This window comes from Colletotrichum acutatum (genome assembly GCF_030867785.1).
Source record: "Colletotrichum acutatum strain CBS 112980 chromosome Unknown BDZ83scaffold_35, whole genome shotgun sequence".
In the NCBI taxonomy this organism is placed as follows: domain Eukaryota; kingdom Fungi; phylum Ascomycota; class Sordariomycetes; order Glomerellales; family Glomerellaceae; genus Colletotrichum; species Colletotrichum acutatum.
Window position 1 is genome coordinate 12,517 of NW_026849029.1, and position 15,205 is coordinate 27,721.

Sequence of the window (15,205 nt, forward strand, 5' to 3'; positions counted from 1 at the left end):
ACTTCGGATTAAGTAGATCAGTCCATTCAAGCTTAGAGAGTCTGGTTCCTCTTCGGTGTTTCGCAACTCACCGACGCCGGCTCAAACCCAGAGCCGCCCTTTTGTCGTGAAGCTTAACGTCGTTTTGATTGCCCAGGCCATCTTCTTGTCATATTCAAAGTCCACAGAGATGAAAGGGCACAGACAGATTGATTGTTTATGAATTTTTTCTTGTTTTTTAATCATGCCGTTAACCAGCGCCGCGCTCAGTACTAGTAAGAAGATGGTATCGCAATGTCTAGTAATCACATTAAAATAGTCCGTGAGTCCTCAGACTCTTTGGTGTTGTTGTTTTCGTTTTTCTTTTTCGTTTCCCTTCCTGGGTTAAACCATCCCAAAGGATCATGGTCTCGGTTCCTCGGCACCCTGGTCCTCCTCATCATGATAAGGCACCGAGTCACATCGAAATGATGGTGTCTTGCATGCCTTCTCGTCCACCTCTAGCCGGATCACTCCTTGCGGGTCATAGTGCTGGCGTACTCTGCGTTTCTTGTTAGTCGATTGCACGTTGCAAAATATCACTGAAGATGAACTCACCCTTGGAAGGTAGTACCGACAAACTCCAGCACCAAAAGGACGAGAACGAGAGCAATGACGGCGCCGAGAACAATCAAATCGGGGTGCTGCTCAAAGATCCTCATCGTCGGTCGGGTAATTTGCTTCCAGCACGGCAGACGACCAGAAGGCAACAGTTCCGCCAGCCCATCCTTGAGCGACATTGGCGTAATTGTCTCGGGGGTTCCGTCGCCCACAACGTCCACCACTCTGTCCTTGCCGTGAGGTGCCGGATGCCTTGACAGGGACTGGAGGTAGCTGGTCTTCAGGGGCCGCGGTGCAGCGAGGACGATTGACGGGGGCATGTCCTCGGACGGTGTTACTGGCTCGTTGTTGAATTCGGTTTCGATGTCATAGACGTCAGAGATGGGTCGTGTGCGGTGCATGGACACGCGTGTTACCCTCGTAAGACGACGTGCCTCGGTCTTGACGTGTGAGACCATATCTGAAATGGTTGATGGGACGGGAGCAGCCAAGCCGAACTGAGTGAAGCCCAGGGCGAAGAGTAGTGATGAAGGCTTCATCTTGTCGGTGATCAGGGTTGGTAATAGGTGACTGTGGTGTATACAAGAGTTGGTGTTTCAATGCGCGAAGAGATTCCGTCTTTGTCGTCGTGTCTTATCTCAATCCTGGTTATCGAGGGTTCAGATGAGGTTCAGGGATGCTCGTCTGGTAATCTGTTTCCCACGATGATTGTCGATGTCGAAGTACTTCCAGCCACAAGGAAAGCCTCCTGGTTCCTTTTCCTTGCCTTTCCTCCAACGAAGTAGATCGTCTGAGTTGGTGCAACTAGCCTGTTGACTTGTGCTGGATGTGTGCTCCAAATACTACTGCGTCTGTAACGATTCCACCAATGTTCTCAAGCCAAGGCGGTGTTCGGCAATTTACGATGATTGTAAACTACCGGTGGTCGATGTGGAAGTTCAAGGTGGAGGGCAGTGGTGTTGTATTGAGATGCTTGAGTGGGTGAGGGATGTGCCGAGACGTGTAGACATATATGTCCAGGTCTGGGTAAGCCAATTTATTAGAGGAAAAGAGATCCGGTGACAGCGGCAGGGCAACCAGAGACAAGTCGAGGCGTGAAACCGAGCGCAGAAAAGTCAGCGTAATGGAGGGCGGGAAAGCTCGCAGGCGAGTGAAACAAAACAAGTAACGGGCTCTGGTGTGTTCCCAAGTTGTGAGGAATGAAGAAGATGGGACGGGGCGACTAATGGTAGGTGTGAGACCCGGGTGCAGCGAAGAAGACCGGAAGGATAGACGGCTGAGGGCAGAACAGAAGAGGTAGGTGTTCGTGGGACTTGACGTGCCAAGGCGAGCGAGGTCTGCAAGTAATATAGGAAGAATAAGAGACACCCTCGACTCGTCCGGAGTGAGGAGAGATGGGGTCTGATCAGAAATGGGACTGGCACACTGGGTATCGATGAGTAGCTGCAAGTATGTTTGTGCAGGAGACAAGAGGCATGGGGCGGGTGAGGTGGTAGTGTTATTATGTATGATCCAGAGCAGAGAGACAGAGAGAAAGGAGAGCAAGCCCAACCTTTTACGCATTGGGATTAACATGACTTTAGCCTCGCCCAAGACGGCGGCGTTTTTGTTCGCACCTTTTTGCCCTCGCTCCGTCTTCTCTCGAGAGAGACCTAGCCAGCCCACTGCAGCCAGCCATCAAGGGCCCAGGGCCATGCTCGTCCTCCTTGTCCCCGTCTCTCTCAGATCCCCTCTGGTCTGTTCTCTGCTTTCCCTCACAAAAAGCGGGTGCTGGGGGACCGGCCGCTGTCCCCCTCTGCCTTCGGGCGGCAGGCCAGGACCAGGATCTAGGCTCAGCCAGGGATGCAGGGATGATCTGGACCCTGTGGGCTGCGGTGCACCCTGTTTAATGCAGCAAGTGGGTGTCTCGATTCAAACATGGTCGGCCGCAAGCTTCTTTTCTCTCCTGGACCTCGCCAGGGCCTGTCCTGTCCATTTGTCCCTCAGCAAAGCAGCATGCCTACAGAGTACTGTGGTGAGGAGGTGCGCCCAGGATCGTTTTCTTTAAGCTCCGGCCCCCAGTGTGAAGAAGCAAGGGCGACTGGCGAGTGATTTGCTGCTGCGCTCTCTCCGAAATGGACAGATGGGATGGGATAGGTACGCACGGAACGGCAACGGCAGCGGCACACTCAAATGATGACTGACTCTGGAGGCCTGTAACAAGAACGAGGAGAGAGCCTGCCGAGTAGCCGATCTCGAGCGCTGTGTTCTGGCGATCTTCGTTTCTTTGCATAGAGTTGATAGGCCGGCGGGCCTTGCGGCTCTGGTTCTTGTGTGCATTCTTTTCGGTACCCGGTTTGCTCGGCCCCCTCCATCACCCATCATCGGTGAAAAATGAAAAAGTGAGATGCGACATGGAGGGCCACCTCGAAGCACGACTCCATAACCATGAGCAGCTCGGTTTCTAAATCTTTTCTCCTGTATCCCGATTTAGGATCGAACGACGAGGTTGGAAGTTGGAGCCAAGGTGAACGCGGGGGTGAGCTGGATCGCCTGCACTACCACCTCGCCCAAACCCAAAAGGCGCGTTAGTTGGCGGGTTACTGCGTAGCAGGCAGGCAGGTTTGGTGAGGTCCCCTGGATTTTCCCTTCCGTTGCGGATTGCCCATGCATTTCGGGGGTTCTGCAGACCATAGGGCACCCACCCACACGACTGTGGCCAGGGATGGTCAGTGTTTGCACGGGCAGCCCATGGGGCCGCGGGATTCGAGGGACGCGAGAATATGGAGAAGGAGAGACAGACAGACATGAATGCGAGAATGAGAATGCCCAATAACCTAGCAGAATCCCAGAGACTCCAGAGTGCAAGTAACGAGGAAGTCATCCTTGCCAGTAGATCCCATGTGTCACGGCCGAAGGCCGGACGGGGGGGTTCCATGCGTAGATTTGGTTGTCGACCGAGGTTGAGAAGAGACGAAAGATATGAAAGACAAAAAAGGCGCCTCCCTATGGAGTCTGTATGGATTCCAATTGGCATGTCAGGGGAAAGACTCGACGGTTGCCGTCACAGGCTGCGGGAGTGAAGCCAGGTTGTCAAGTCAAGCTTCCACTCCGTTGTCTCGTCTAATTTTGCCAATGATTAAACGAGGGGGGGCAGGCAGGAGAAGTGCAGGAAAGTAACATCGAGAGAGAAAGAACAAAGCAAGCTATTGAAGCTGAGAATGCAAGCCCGCATCTGCTCTGCGCTTGCGTCTGGTCAGCCCAACATCTGTACAGAATACTTGGTGGAAGCGATGCCCCCATCTGGACGACACATTGGCCGATTGCGTGCTGTGATTCGTGGGTGCGCTTTCCCAGCTGTGCTTCCCCCAATGATTCCCACCTTCCCTGCAATAGTTTCTATTGAGGCTGCAGCTTCTCTCGCAAGCACAACACCTTAAGGTACCTTAATTACTCCATGGCAGGACCGACGGGTTACCTTCCGTACTTACCCAGTTTACCTCATGTATTGTGCGAGGTAGGGAGGTACCCGGAAATGCACTTTGTACTTTGTACCTTGGTCTGTCCGAATATTCGTACCGGAGGATGTGACTTCTCTTTCCCACTTCTCACATCTCACGGCGCCACAGGAAGAAAAGGAAGAGAATCAAGCTTTCCTCGAGTGATCCCTCGCAGCTTTGCCAACCCCCAGTGCCCCCGTCTGGATCCTCTGGGCCCCTCAGCCCTCATTTCCCACCTTCTACCCGTCCACAATTGCCAACGGGAGCACGTGGGCAAAGCTGACCCTGTGCGAGTCTTGACTCTGACCTTTCTCAAGAGATGGCAACGATCAAAGCCCACCAGGAGCCTTGCCTTTCTTGGCGATTCCAAGACGTACGAGAGAGCGAATCACATAATACCACCCCCCGTCACAACCGGACTTCTCACAGTGTCCTCTCTCCAGCTCCCTGACTCTTGAGTCTTTGCACCAAAACATCGTCGCCTCCAGCCACAGTCCACCGGCACCCGTCCCCATTGAATCTCGCGGAGAGAAAAGAAACGACCAGGAAAAGCGAAGAGAAATGAAAAAAGACAAGCACACAAACCATCCCCCTTGCTCTGCCGCAGCTGAAGGAGATACCCGTCACCTACCGAGAACACAGAGATGAAGAAGATGGAACCCAGTCGACCATCGTCTTCCAAGCCACAATAATGGACGCTGACTATTCGGCCTATTTTTCCTCCATGGTTCCCAGGTAATAGACTAATAGTCCATGTTCACGGCGCGCTTCCCTACGGAAATGGGTCCATGGAATTGCGCACGGCACGCAGGATCCCGCCTCTCCTCTACGGAAAAAGCTATGGACTATAGCGCACTTTGCACCTGCCTTGTCCGCGGTCGCCGTCCTTGTCGATGGCCTTACCAGCGAATCAGTTATCACCTTGGATCGTATGCCGATGGCCCCTGTCAATTTGGTGTGTCTAGGATGCTTAGTCAAGCCTCCGTCCAGCCCGCCAGTTCTCACGATGCTTGGCGCTTCCGTGGCTGCAGACTCGTACAGACGAAATTGCACCCAGCTGCGCCCTACTCCACGGATATGCACGCAGCATGCCGCACACAATGGCCTTTCAACCAGCGCCAAGACACTGCCTCTTCCAAGAAATGAAGGGAGCATGTCAGCAACACTTTCAACCGTCAGCAATGATCTTCTCACTTCAGGCAATCATCGAGTTGCTCTGGGACGGCAAAAGTTCCAAATCGACTTACACTCTACCGATGCCAGAGACACCACCATGACAACACCAGCCAACGCCTAATGCGACGGTTTCTCTGTCCAATGCCAGGTGGGAATTGGCGCCAAAGGCAAATCGCAGCTGGCGAACCCAAGCAATGGATCTACGCCAAGGATCCACTGATTAGCGCTCTGGTTCCATTGCTTGGACTTCTTTTTTTTTTGGAAATCACCACACCACAGGCGCGGCAGATGCCGACATAGCTTATGCCAGCCGCCATCAAATAGTGTGCACATTCGCCATTTTGGCTGCAATGTAGTGACTGAGGACACCGCGGAGCTGTCTCTCTTGTTTGGGAGCATCGCCGGCTCGTCGCCAGGGTCACATTCACAGGGTGACCGCAACCAAACGGAGCAAGCATTGACGAAGGAGAAACATGAAATCCCCGTCCTGGGAAGTTGGAGCCTGCCTCCTGGGGAGTTTTGCGACAGTTTGGACTGTTTCGTTCCATTGCAACCGAGGCCCACATCGGCAGCAGCTGCGAAACCCGCTTCTTCTTGCCCTCTATGGTGAGGTTGTCTGAACGTCAAAACGGTTTCAACAGATGCTCTCAGACCAGCCCACCGTACATGGGCACGCAAAAGCACGGGATGCCATGGGAATGAGACTTTGATGGACCCCGAACCCGCATACCTCTTGCTTTGCCAAGCCCGTCCGGCAAGACTTGCAACAGGAAAGCAGCGTTTTTAACCAAGGAGGTCGAGCCGAATTGTCGCAGATGGCCCGCTCGTTGATGTCATGTTGCTCTCTCGTGCCTAGGATTGGGGGAAAGGGGAAAATGGATCGTCGATGCCAGCCCCGACTCACTCAGAATCGTCCCATCGAGCTGATGGTGAGGCTATTCGCACTAGTGCCGCCGAAACGTCAGTAACTCGAGCCCCTTAGGCCAGAGTCAGATCTGAGCTGGTCCTACTGCACAAAGACCTTCCCAGCACCACCCACTGTCTAGCCACCCGTGCCACCTAGCATCGCCCAGCGAAAGGCAGCGTGGGAGCTCTTCCGGTCGGCCCGCTAAAGTTCCAAAATAAGTAGTACCTTCCAGGCCAACTTTCAGTCTTCACAGCGCCCACAGGGCATGCCTGCCATCGCTGCAGCCTGGCACATTTCCGGCCTAGTCCTTGTAGGGCGCGCCGAAGAGTCTGGACCACAGGACCTTGACCATGCCAACGCGGAGGGGCGCATGGCACGGGAAGGGGCCCAGAAGATTGGTAACAGCACGAAAGGGGGACGGACGATGGACAGCGTGACAACCTTTCTGTACCCGTATGGATCTAAGAATCGCCAACAAGCACACGACCACTCAACCACGAAAGCGATGCAGGACAATGTCGCCATTGACTGGCTAAGGTGGACGGGAATATCCATTCAGCCCTCAGGAACGCAGCATGAGGGTCGATTCCAGTGGGACAGCCAATCAGCCAGGGGACGAGCAACGAACAAGCTTTGTGCCGATGCGGGCCTCCCTGCAGAGAAATTCGGGGCCATCTAGGCAGACAGAAATGAGACTGCCCGGCTTCAAAATGCTTCTGGAATTGCTCTTCGTATTCCCCCGGGCACAAGGGTTTGGCGGGGAACGGTGTTGCCGGTGGTACTCTTTGAGCAGAGGCAGGCGGTGCAGAACATGGCGAGGTGGAACTCCGTCGTGAGGCCCCGTTTCTCTCGGAAATCGGGCACCTGTCGTGCGGATGCTAGTGCGCCGCTAGCCTCGTGGTCGGGTCACTGCAGTATAGTAGGTGTGGTGTCGTTGGACTGTTGTTGGAACGTGGTGGTGGTGGTGGTGTTGAGAATCCGGGGCTTGGGATGCCGCGGGTCGCGATTCTGGACGTATTCTGATGCATTGTTGACAGTAGTGCTTGGTGTCTTGCATCGCCACGGAAAGTTAGGAACGATAACAGTTCCCTTTTTTGGCGTTCCATGGGTCATGGACGCGCAAGCTACCGTGGTATTTGGATTTCCAGAAGGATGGAAAAGTCTCCGAAAACTGGGTTGTCATGTGTCGAGAAGGGGGCCGCGGATCGTAAGTGGTTCATGACGGGAGCTGCGTGTCCACGACAGCGTCATGAAGAAGACGGTTAACTTGGTTCTAGCTTCTGGGTGAGGCAAACGCGGACGCGGACGCGGATGTAGACGCAATCCGCGGCAGGGTTGTAGAAGGCATGCATCTATTCCTTCCCATGATCCATCTACGATCTGTCTGCGTATCCATGAAGCTTAGACTACTGCAGGCGATACTTTGGACAACAACCTTTACCTTTGCAAGTTCGGTGATGGTTCCGAGACTCTACTAGGTACGTGCGGAGTACGGAACTACGGATAGTTTACTCAGACAAAAGAAGAATTAAGCTTGAGGTAGCAACTGTGGTTGGACGGACGGGATATTTCCCAGATTTACTACCCTCCATTTTGAAATCATCTCGAGGCAATACCGACCTAGCAATGTGCAGCAGATGCAGCATTCTAAGTCCAGCTGCAGCAGTAGACACACCTTTCCCTTGATGGACTGCGGAAGACGCTTCTTTCGGCCACCGATAAGTCTAACTATCCTTCGTATGCTTTTTTTTTTTTAAAAAAAAAAAAAGTTACCGAATCCAGCGACTTGGTCCGGGCGACGCACCCTTGTCGAAATCGACTGACTCGGCATCCCTTCCCCACCAATGTCCTTTCCCCGTCCGTGCACGCACCCTTTTTTTATGTCGTTCTTGACTCCTTCCCAAAGTGCCCCCCTGGTGTGGCCTGGCCCCCCTTGGCACTTTCTTTCACTTCCTCTGCCAGTGCCATTGCCTTTCTGGCGCGCATTCTCCGTAGCTCCAATCACCTTGGTCTCCAGCCTTGCGCCGACTTCAGTCCATTCGCGACCGCGAGGCTGAGAAGGGTCTCGGTCAAACGCCTCAAACCACCATCACCAATACGCCCCATTGAGTATTCGTACTCTTGTCGTTCCTTTACATTGAGGCCCTCAAGGGCAAGCCGCGCCCCATGTCCCCGACAACACCAACGGACTTTGGCTCCTTTCCCCCGCCCCTCACCCGCTCCTCCACCCTCCCGACGGCCCTCAGCACCGGCACCACAAATAGCAGCACCAACAATAGCACCACAAACTTCCACCAGCAGCGCCAGGACCGATCCCGCCTCGCCCCCGAAGATGCCTTCCTAGCAACATCTCCGCCGCGCCGTCCCGTGCCCTCCTTCCCCGATGTCTCCTCCCCCGGCGCAGACCACCGCGCCGCCCGCGCACGCCTCCGTCACAATGCCGCCTCTGCAGTCGCTGGAAGCCACCGCTCCCGCTCTCGCAGAAGTCGCAAGCGGACCTGGAAGAAGCTCATGTGGGTGAAGCAGAGCTACCCGGACAACTACACGGACCAAAACACCTTTCTCGAGAGCCTCCAGCGCAACCCGCGCCTGCAGCCCTACGACTTTTGGCCCCTCGTCGCCGATTCGACAGTGATTGTTCAGCACGTCTGCTCCGTCATCCTCTTCATCGTCTGCTTCGTCCTCATATCCCAGGAGCGCGTGTCGCCCGTGTCCATTGTGTCGTTTAGCAGCATGGCGACGTTTCTGGGCTGGCTGCTATGGGAGCGCTGGGAGGCCGACGAGGAGCGCAAAGAAATGGGTCTGGCGGGCGGCGGCAGCAGCAGCGCGACGGCCGCGGGGCGAAGATTGGAGCCAAGTCGGAGGACGGGGAGTATGAGGCAGCGGAGCCCGCCGCTGCATGACGATGGTGGTGCCGCGGCGGCTTCGTCTACGGCTACGACGGCGACGAGCTCCGCGACGAATTTGTCCAGTACTGCTGGTGCCGAGCGGCCTCGTCTGGCGCGGCATTCGCACTCTGCCTCCGCGAGCTCCCTGATTTCTTCCACGTCGGCGACCTCGCAGTCCGTCTACCGCCGCTACAGCCAAGAAGTCAGCAGCAGCATGCCCCTCCCGCGGCGGTCCTCTTTCCCGCTGCCAGGCGACGACAACAGCCGCCTCAACCAGCGCCTCAGCACTGTCAAGAGCGCAATCCTAATCTACTCGACCCTCCTCGGCCTCTCCCCCATTCTCAAATCCCTGACAAAGTCGACCTCGAGCGACAGTATCTGGGCCATGTCCTTTTGGCTCCTGACCATCAACATCTTCTTCTTCGACTACTCGGGCGGCGTTCGCGTCAACATCCCCGCCTCGCTGTCCACCAACGCCGCACTCATGGCCTCGACGGTGCTCGCTTCGCGGCTGCCGTCCACAGGTCAGGTTTTCAGTCTCACGCTTTTCAGCATCGAGGTCTTTGGGCTCTTCCCCGTGTTTCGGCGGTATGCGAGGCACCGGAGCTGGGGATACCACTATGCCATGACCGTGTTCCTCGTCTTGGGCGCGGGTGCCGGTGTCGGGGTTATCGTGGGTGATAATGGCGGCGTTGCTGCTGGTAGTTGTGCCGGTATGGGGATATCCTGCTGGCCTTGGAAGGGCGCCGTCGCCGGCATGGTTGTCAGCGTGCTCATCTCCGCGATTGCGATGGGCGGGTGTAGTTGGTGGCTGATTGGGTTGCAAAAGTACAAGAATGAGATTTATGGGCCGTGGGATCCGGCGAGGCCTATTATTATGAGTCGACGGCTTTGGGATGATGGGTAAGATCAGGTAGTAGGCACTTATGAGTAGTAAGGTAGCGTAAAGTAATTTGATGAAGAGAGATGTTTTTTTTTAAAAAAGTTGGATCATGATGTTTGCGGAGAAGTGATGTTTCTTTACTATGTTGTACTGGGTAATGTGTGTGGTACTGGGCTCTATGGCTTCACGAGATATTGCAGCTCTGGGAGCTCCTCGTCACCACCCTCTGACTTTACTTCTGCGGCGTTGCGATATGGGCTGGTACCCGACGCCGATTCTTCCTCTCCCACCTCCTCGGTCCTCGGACCTTTACTCGACTTCCTGGGGAACCACATGTCCCATAAACACCGCAAAATGAAACAGGCCACGATCACGCACCAAAATTCGTAGAGAGATTGGGTGACAGAATTGGGGATATCCTCCTTGGTGATGCCCCCGCCGTCGTCGTATTCATCATCGCCGGTGAATATGGTCTCGCCGGCCTCGCACCTTCTACAGAGTTCGATGAGGACGTTGCTCCTGCTTTCCATACGCTTCCCGATGAGCCTCAGGGCCTCGAGGTGAGATAGGTTTCGTTGAAGCTCTCGGTACCGAGAAAGGTTTCCCGTGCGCTTGTTGACATGGTTCAGTCTGTCTGTCAAATCCTCCTGGAGAATAAGAAAGGCACGTTGTTGAGATCCAAACAGTTGCATCTGTCGGTAGAGCTCCTTCTTGTCTTCCTCGTCTTTGAGCCTTTTTGCGTCGAGGGACGACGACGTTATTGATGATGAGGAGGATGCTCTTCGCTGTGACAATGTAGGTTGGAATGCTGATGTGAAGCTCGCGGATGCCGCTGTCATTGGTATGATTTTTGGCCAGGGACATTGGTGCGCGAGCGAGAAGAGTGGTTTCGGTCGCGATGTGCGCGGGGGGCCGTCGCGGAGGCTGTAGCGGATGTATCTGTCGATGTCGGGGTGTACGACTTTGGCGCGGAGGGTAGATGTGTGTGAGAAGAGACGGGTCTGTGGTGGTGCTGGAGTTGTTGTTGGGAAGGGTGATGGTCTTGTGATTATTCCGGGGAGTTGCCTCCGGAGAGTGTGGAGGAGGCTTTGGGAAGCCATTTGTTCTGGTTTGGTATGAGATGGTGATTCTTGTTTTTGTCTTATTCGAGTTGTGGTTGAAGTTGTCGAGGAGGATGTCTGGTATCTCACTTGCGTGGAAAACTTTTGTATTCATGAGGATGTTAAAGTATGTGACGGAGGTGGCACGAGCCTGAGGCTATTGGGATGGTCGTCAAGGGTTTTGGTATACCTTGATATCACGAGAGTCATCCCTTTATTATGACTCAATCTTGCCGCCATTAACATACCTACCGTATCAAGTAGTGAGCCTTTGCGTCACAAACTGTACGGATAAGATCTTGCTTTGTTCCTAATCTGTATAGACGACTGTGGTTTCGTGGCTCCCGTAAAGGTTCGCAATGTTATAAGAGGTTTTGATCCATCTATACATGGAAGGGCGATGAATAGAAGTCCGGAACCTTGTCAACCCTACCAAAGTTACGGATGTTATGGAAACGCGTGGAAAGGAAACGGGAGAGAAAGCTGGACTCGACGACCTATCTCCGAATCATCTTGTCTGGTGGTTTAGAGGGGGTACCTTCCGCCTTGAATTGAATCTGCAGAAGTAATAGTACTGAAGAAATAAAGTCAGGCTACATTGATATCTTTCACAGTCAATACCGTCACCGATCAACACCATGCTCAGCACTATCCTACAAGCAACACCGCGGCTTTACAGGGACTTAGCTACCAGCAGAATGATCTTGCCTGCATCCAAAACCCGGCCGAAAACCGCAAAGACTTTAGAACTACACAACCGCCGCCTCGTTAACGCCACTAAGACACTATCAACCCCTATCTCATTAGCACACGAGATCTTGGAGTCCTCCATAAACTGCAATCAAAGCAGATTCGGCAGCCCCCACCAAGACAACCCATTTCAAGGCTTCATACGGGGTTCGAGAAAGACCAAGATGGCCTACCGGTATGAGGCACCCACGAGGAAAACTGGTCAACAAGCAACATCGTCGGCCACCTCCAGACCATATCTATCATCCTTGGGTAACTTCAGAAGTCTATTCACGCATGTTGTCGAGGTTCTGGACAGCCCGAGAGAATATCAATCAACCGATGGACGGACCTGGAGGAGGAGATTGAGAGGCTACCGGAAGATCGGAGTGAGATTGTAAAACGCCTCCAGGCTGTGGAAAGGCGTCAGGAACTTCATTCATATATGGCATACTGCGTTGTGAGTGGGGTTGTGCTCGCGACTTTTCTTGTGATTCTTGTGGCATTTGCTGTCGGTGAGATTAGAGACAAGTGAAGTAGGATAAATAGTGATGGTGGACCTGGGCAAGAGGCGGAGAAGCTTTCTACCAGGCATTGATATGGTCATATAACAAGATCATGCAAATGCAATTGAGAGATGGCTTAACTCCCGTCGCGCAGACTGATTGTTGAAGGGGTCACGGATTGAACATGAAGCAACACTGGCATGTAGAATAGATACCCTCCAATATCATCAAGGGACGATCAACTGCCGTATCTCTTCGATGGCGAGGCATTGAAGAGATTCTAATAACAAGTAGAAAAACATGTGGCCAGACGTCTAGTGCTTACACCAATGTCACATTGTACGCTGAACCACGCACATGCACCTGCCAACATGCAGGCCATGTGGCTGTTCTACACCCACACCTCCTTGAAGTAGGCATATGCAGCCTGATTCTCTAACTCTCAGTCGTTCCTTCAACTCACTACTTAGCTTGACTGGCTCTTGCACTTCCTCTCCCTAAAGCATACACCAGTTGATCCAATCTCTCCTGCTCTTTGGCATCATCTTGAAACTATGACTACGTCACTGACGGACTACCAATGCCAGGCTCTTTCAGCAACCGACTCCATACGTCTCTTCAGCATCTCGCGAGATGACAGTTATCCCCACGGCCTCTGCCTCTCGCTCAAAGAGGTGAACTTGGATGATGAGCCAGTCTTTGCGGCGCTGTCCTACACCTGGCAGCTACCCAAGTACAGTAACATTCAGGATGCCCAAGAGCCTGGGCCGGGAAGGACATTTGAAGTGATCTGCGACGGCAAAGTGATGCAGATATCTGAGAATGTGTTCGACTTCCTCCGCACTATCCTTGATTTTCGTTGTCGATCAACAGATCAATCATCTTCAGCGACTCGCAAATGTCCGCCCAAAGTTAGGTCCGCACTGGACACGATGCCACTCTGAATAGACGCATTCTGCATCGATCAGGCCAACACATGTTCCCGTTGGGCCACGTCATGGTTCCCATTTGCAAAGTTTCTGCGGAAGAATCGCTGGTTCGATCGGGGTTGGGTTGTTCAGGAAGTTGCTTTGACAGGCCCAGCCCAGATCCACATCATGTGCGGAAAAGTTGTCTGGAATTGGAAGCGTCTCGGAGCATTCGTACAGTTTCTCCATGATGCTCGATGGAGCCACGCCCTGGAGGCACATGTCGAACGATCGTTCGAATTCGCCAAGTTGATTTCTGAGGTTCGGCTTAGTCCCAAGACAGTGAGATACATATATGATACAGGACCACTAAATCTCTGTTATTAGGGGGGGCACGATGGAGCAAAAGCAAAAATGAATGCGTCGAGGGGGAATCGAACCCCCGGCTCCCCGACGCTGCTGGATGGCAACGGAGAATTTTACCACTAAACCATCGACGCGGCTTGAGGATTTTGAATAGTAGGCCATACTTGAACTATTACTTGGTCATTGTGTCTCTCAATCCGGAGAAGGGAAGTGCTTCGTCAACCGATTTTGTCGACATGCGGCTAAGGGGACATATTTTCTTCGTCAAGACTTGTAGCCAAACAGGTTGTTTCGGCCTGAAGTCAGGTCACGCGCACTAATCTCACAACTGCATCCTGCGATGAAAGAAATCCTTCTCATTGTTGAAAGTCGTAAAGGCATAATGCATGGGTCCTCCCGTGAAACCAGAAAAGCTGACCGCAATGCCATATCTCAAGATTGCAACTCCAGGTCCTGAAACGTCCAAATCAGCCCCCATTCTACAAAGTCAAAGACAGCAGGAGGGCTGTATCGTCTCTGCAGCATCCGCCTAAAACTCGGTCTAGGGAAAGTGTGTTTGCATTGGCGCCTGCTGTAGCTGTTCCTCCACGCGCCGTCGTCTGCCTTTTCTTTCAAAGCGCAGCAAAGCCTCCCTCTTCGTCCAGTGTTTCCTCCTCTATTTGGGCACAGCGAATTTCGTGGTCCATTCTTTGGCCGTCGCGATGGCGGCCTGCTCGTCCTCCTTCCAGCTCTTCGCGACGTCGGCGGCGAGGGGGTCATCGGGGTTGGGAGCACCGAGGAGGGCCTGGATTGAGAGTAGAATAGTGCGGATCTGGAGGGCAGGGGACCAGTTGTCTAAATGAAGGTTTCTTTGTCAGCCATCCTGCGCCAAAACTTCATTGTTCATATACCGCTACTCACTCTTCAGAACATCGAGGCAGATACGGCCCAGCTTGTCGACATTGGGGTGGAAGATCTTGGTAAGGAAGCGAATCTTAGGGGGAGTCATGGGGTAGTCGTCGGGAAGGAAGAGCTCGAGCTTGAAGACGCCGCCTGTGACACCTATTAGTTCTTTGCAGTCAAGTTGCTGTGGATGTATTGCGCACCTTCGTACGGAGATTGTGTAGGTCCGTGAATCTCGACATCAAAGTAGCGGAGGTTGTCCTCGTGAGGGACGGCACTGATTCCGGGTACCCTTTGAAACGGTCTTTGTTAGCAGAATATCGAGATGTCGCTAGTTGGACAGGAGACCTACGGCTCAGCCATGAGACGCTCCGTCTCCTTGACAATACGCTTAGGCAAAGCCATGCTGGGCGACAAACGCTCTGGAGATTGTTCGAGGGTGAGGCAGAAAAGGAATGGTGTCTGAGCTTCCTCTGGAAACCGAAGTTCAGGGCCAAGAGCTGATGGATCGATGGCGGGGTTAAGCGAGTGGTGAACCAGATGGAGCTTCCTTGATTTCGACTCGCCGAGTTAGGAAGAAAGGCCGCAAACGAAATCGCTATCGGATGCTCGGGATATCGGTTTGGAGCGGCGGCGACGAAGGTGACGAGTAGCCGGAATTGGTGGAGTGTTTCGAAAGGCAACCTTTGGGTATGGTGGGCATGTGCTTGGGAAAGCCTTGCTTGGAATTGCCCCGCGGGAGGGACCAGAAGCATGACACACTCCAGGCCTGGCTGGACGCTGTCCCGATAACAGTGAAAGA

At 53.6% G+C, this 15,205-nt stretch overlaps 7 protein-coding genes and 1 non-coding gene across 8 annotated transcripts; 3 read left to right on the top strand and 5 right to left on the bottom strand.

Moving 5' to 3' along the window:
- Positions 1–381: 381 nt before the first annotated feature.
- On the bottom strand, positions 382–1,118 carry BDZ83DRAFT_575189 (uncharacterized protein; the record flags this gene model as incomplete). Its single annotated transcript, XM_060504782.1, has 2 exons — positions 382–520; positions 577–1,118. The coding sequence occupies 2 exons, from the start codon at positions 1,116–1,118 to the stop codon at positions 382–384; spliced, it is 681 nt and encodes a 226-aa protein (XP_060366111.1).
- Positions 1,119–1,306: 188 nt separating this feature from the next.
- BDZ83DRAFT_270694 (uncharacterized protein) lies at positions 1,307–2,366 on the bottom strand. The gene has a single exon (XM_060502052.1). It carries the CDS (start codon positions 2,152–2,154, stop codon positions 1,495–1,497), a length of 660 nt encoding a protein of 219 aa, XP_060366112.1. The 5' UTR covers positions 2,155–2,366; the 3' UTR covers positions 1,307–1,494.
- Positions 2,367–6,406: 4,040 nt separating this feature from the next.
- On the top strand, positions 6,407–6,820 carry BDZ83DRAFT_650685 (uncharacterized protein; the record flags this gene model as incomplete). The annotated part of the gene is made up of 1 exon (XM_060510392.1): positions 6,407–6,820. The coding sequence occupies one exon, from the start codon at positions 6,407–6,409 to the stop codon at positions 6,818–6,820; it is 414 nt and encodes a 137-aa protein (XP_060366113.1).
- Positions 6,821–7,884: 1,064 nt separating this feature from the next.
- BDZ83DRAFT_617052 (phosphatidylinositol N-acetylglucosaminyltransferase-domain-containing protein) lies at positions 7,885–10,013 on the top strand. The gene has a single exon (XM_060508005.1). The coding sequence runs from the start codon at positions 8,308–8,310 to the stop codon at positions 9,934–9,936; it is 1,629 nt and encodes a 542-aa protein (XP_060366114.1). The 5' UTR covers positions 7,885–8,307; the 3' UTR covers positions 9,937–10,013.
- A 913-nt stretch (positions 10,014–10,926) lies between these two features.
- On the bottom strand, positions 10,927–11,127 carry BDZ83DRAFT_617055 (uncharacterized protein; the record flags this gene model as incomplete). The annotated part of the gene is made up of 1 exon (XM_060508006.1): positions 10,927–11,127. A coding segment is annotated over one exon (201 nt), but the record flags the coding sequence as incomplete, so codon positions are not given.
- Positions 11,128–12,575: 1,448 nt separating this feature from the next.
- On the top strand, positions 12,576–13,248 carry BDZ83DRAFT_270786 (uncharacterized protein). The gene has a single exon (XM_060502053.1). It carries the CDS (start codon positions 12,802–12,804, stop codon positions 13,189–13,191), a length of 390 nt encoding a protein of 129 aa, XP_060366116.1. The 5' UTR covers positions 12,576–12,801; the 3' UTR covers positions 13,192–13,248.
- A 326-nt stretch (positions 13,249–13,574) lies between these two features.
- On the bottom strand, positions 13,575–13,655 carry BDZ83DRAFT_t125. Its single transcript has one exon. It is a non-coding gene; the product is annotated as a tRNA-Gly (tRNA).
- Positions 13,656–13,699: 44 nt separating this feature from the next.
- Positions 13,700–15,141, bottom strand: BDZ83DRAFT_697096 (ubiquitin-conjugating enzyme E2 35). Its single transcript, XM_060511379.1, has 4 exons — positions 14,756–15,141; positions 14,607–14,695; positions 14,422–14,553; positions 13,700–14,355 (listed from the first exon to the last, which is right to left on the bottom strand). Exons 1-4 carry the CDS (start codon positions 14,806–14,808, stop codon positions 14,177–14,179), a joined length of 453 nt encoding a protein of 150 aa, XP_060366117.1. The 5' UTR covers positions 14,809–15,141; the 3' UTR covers positions 13,700–14,176.
- Positions 15,142–15,205: the final 64 nt, after the last annotated feature.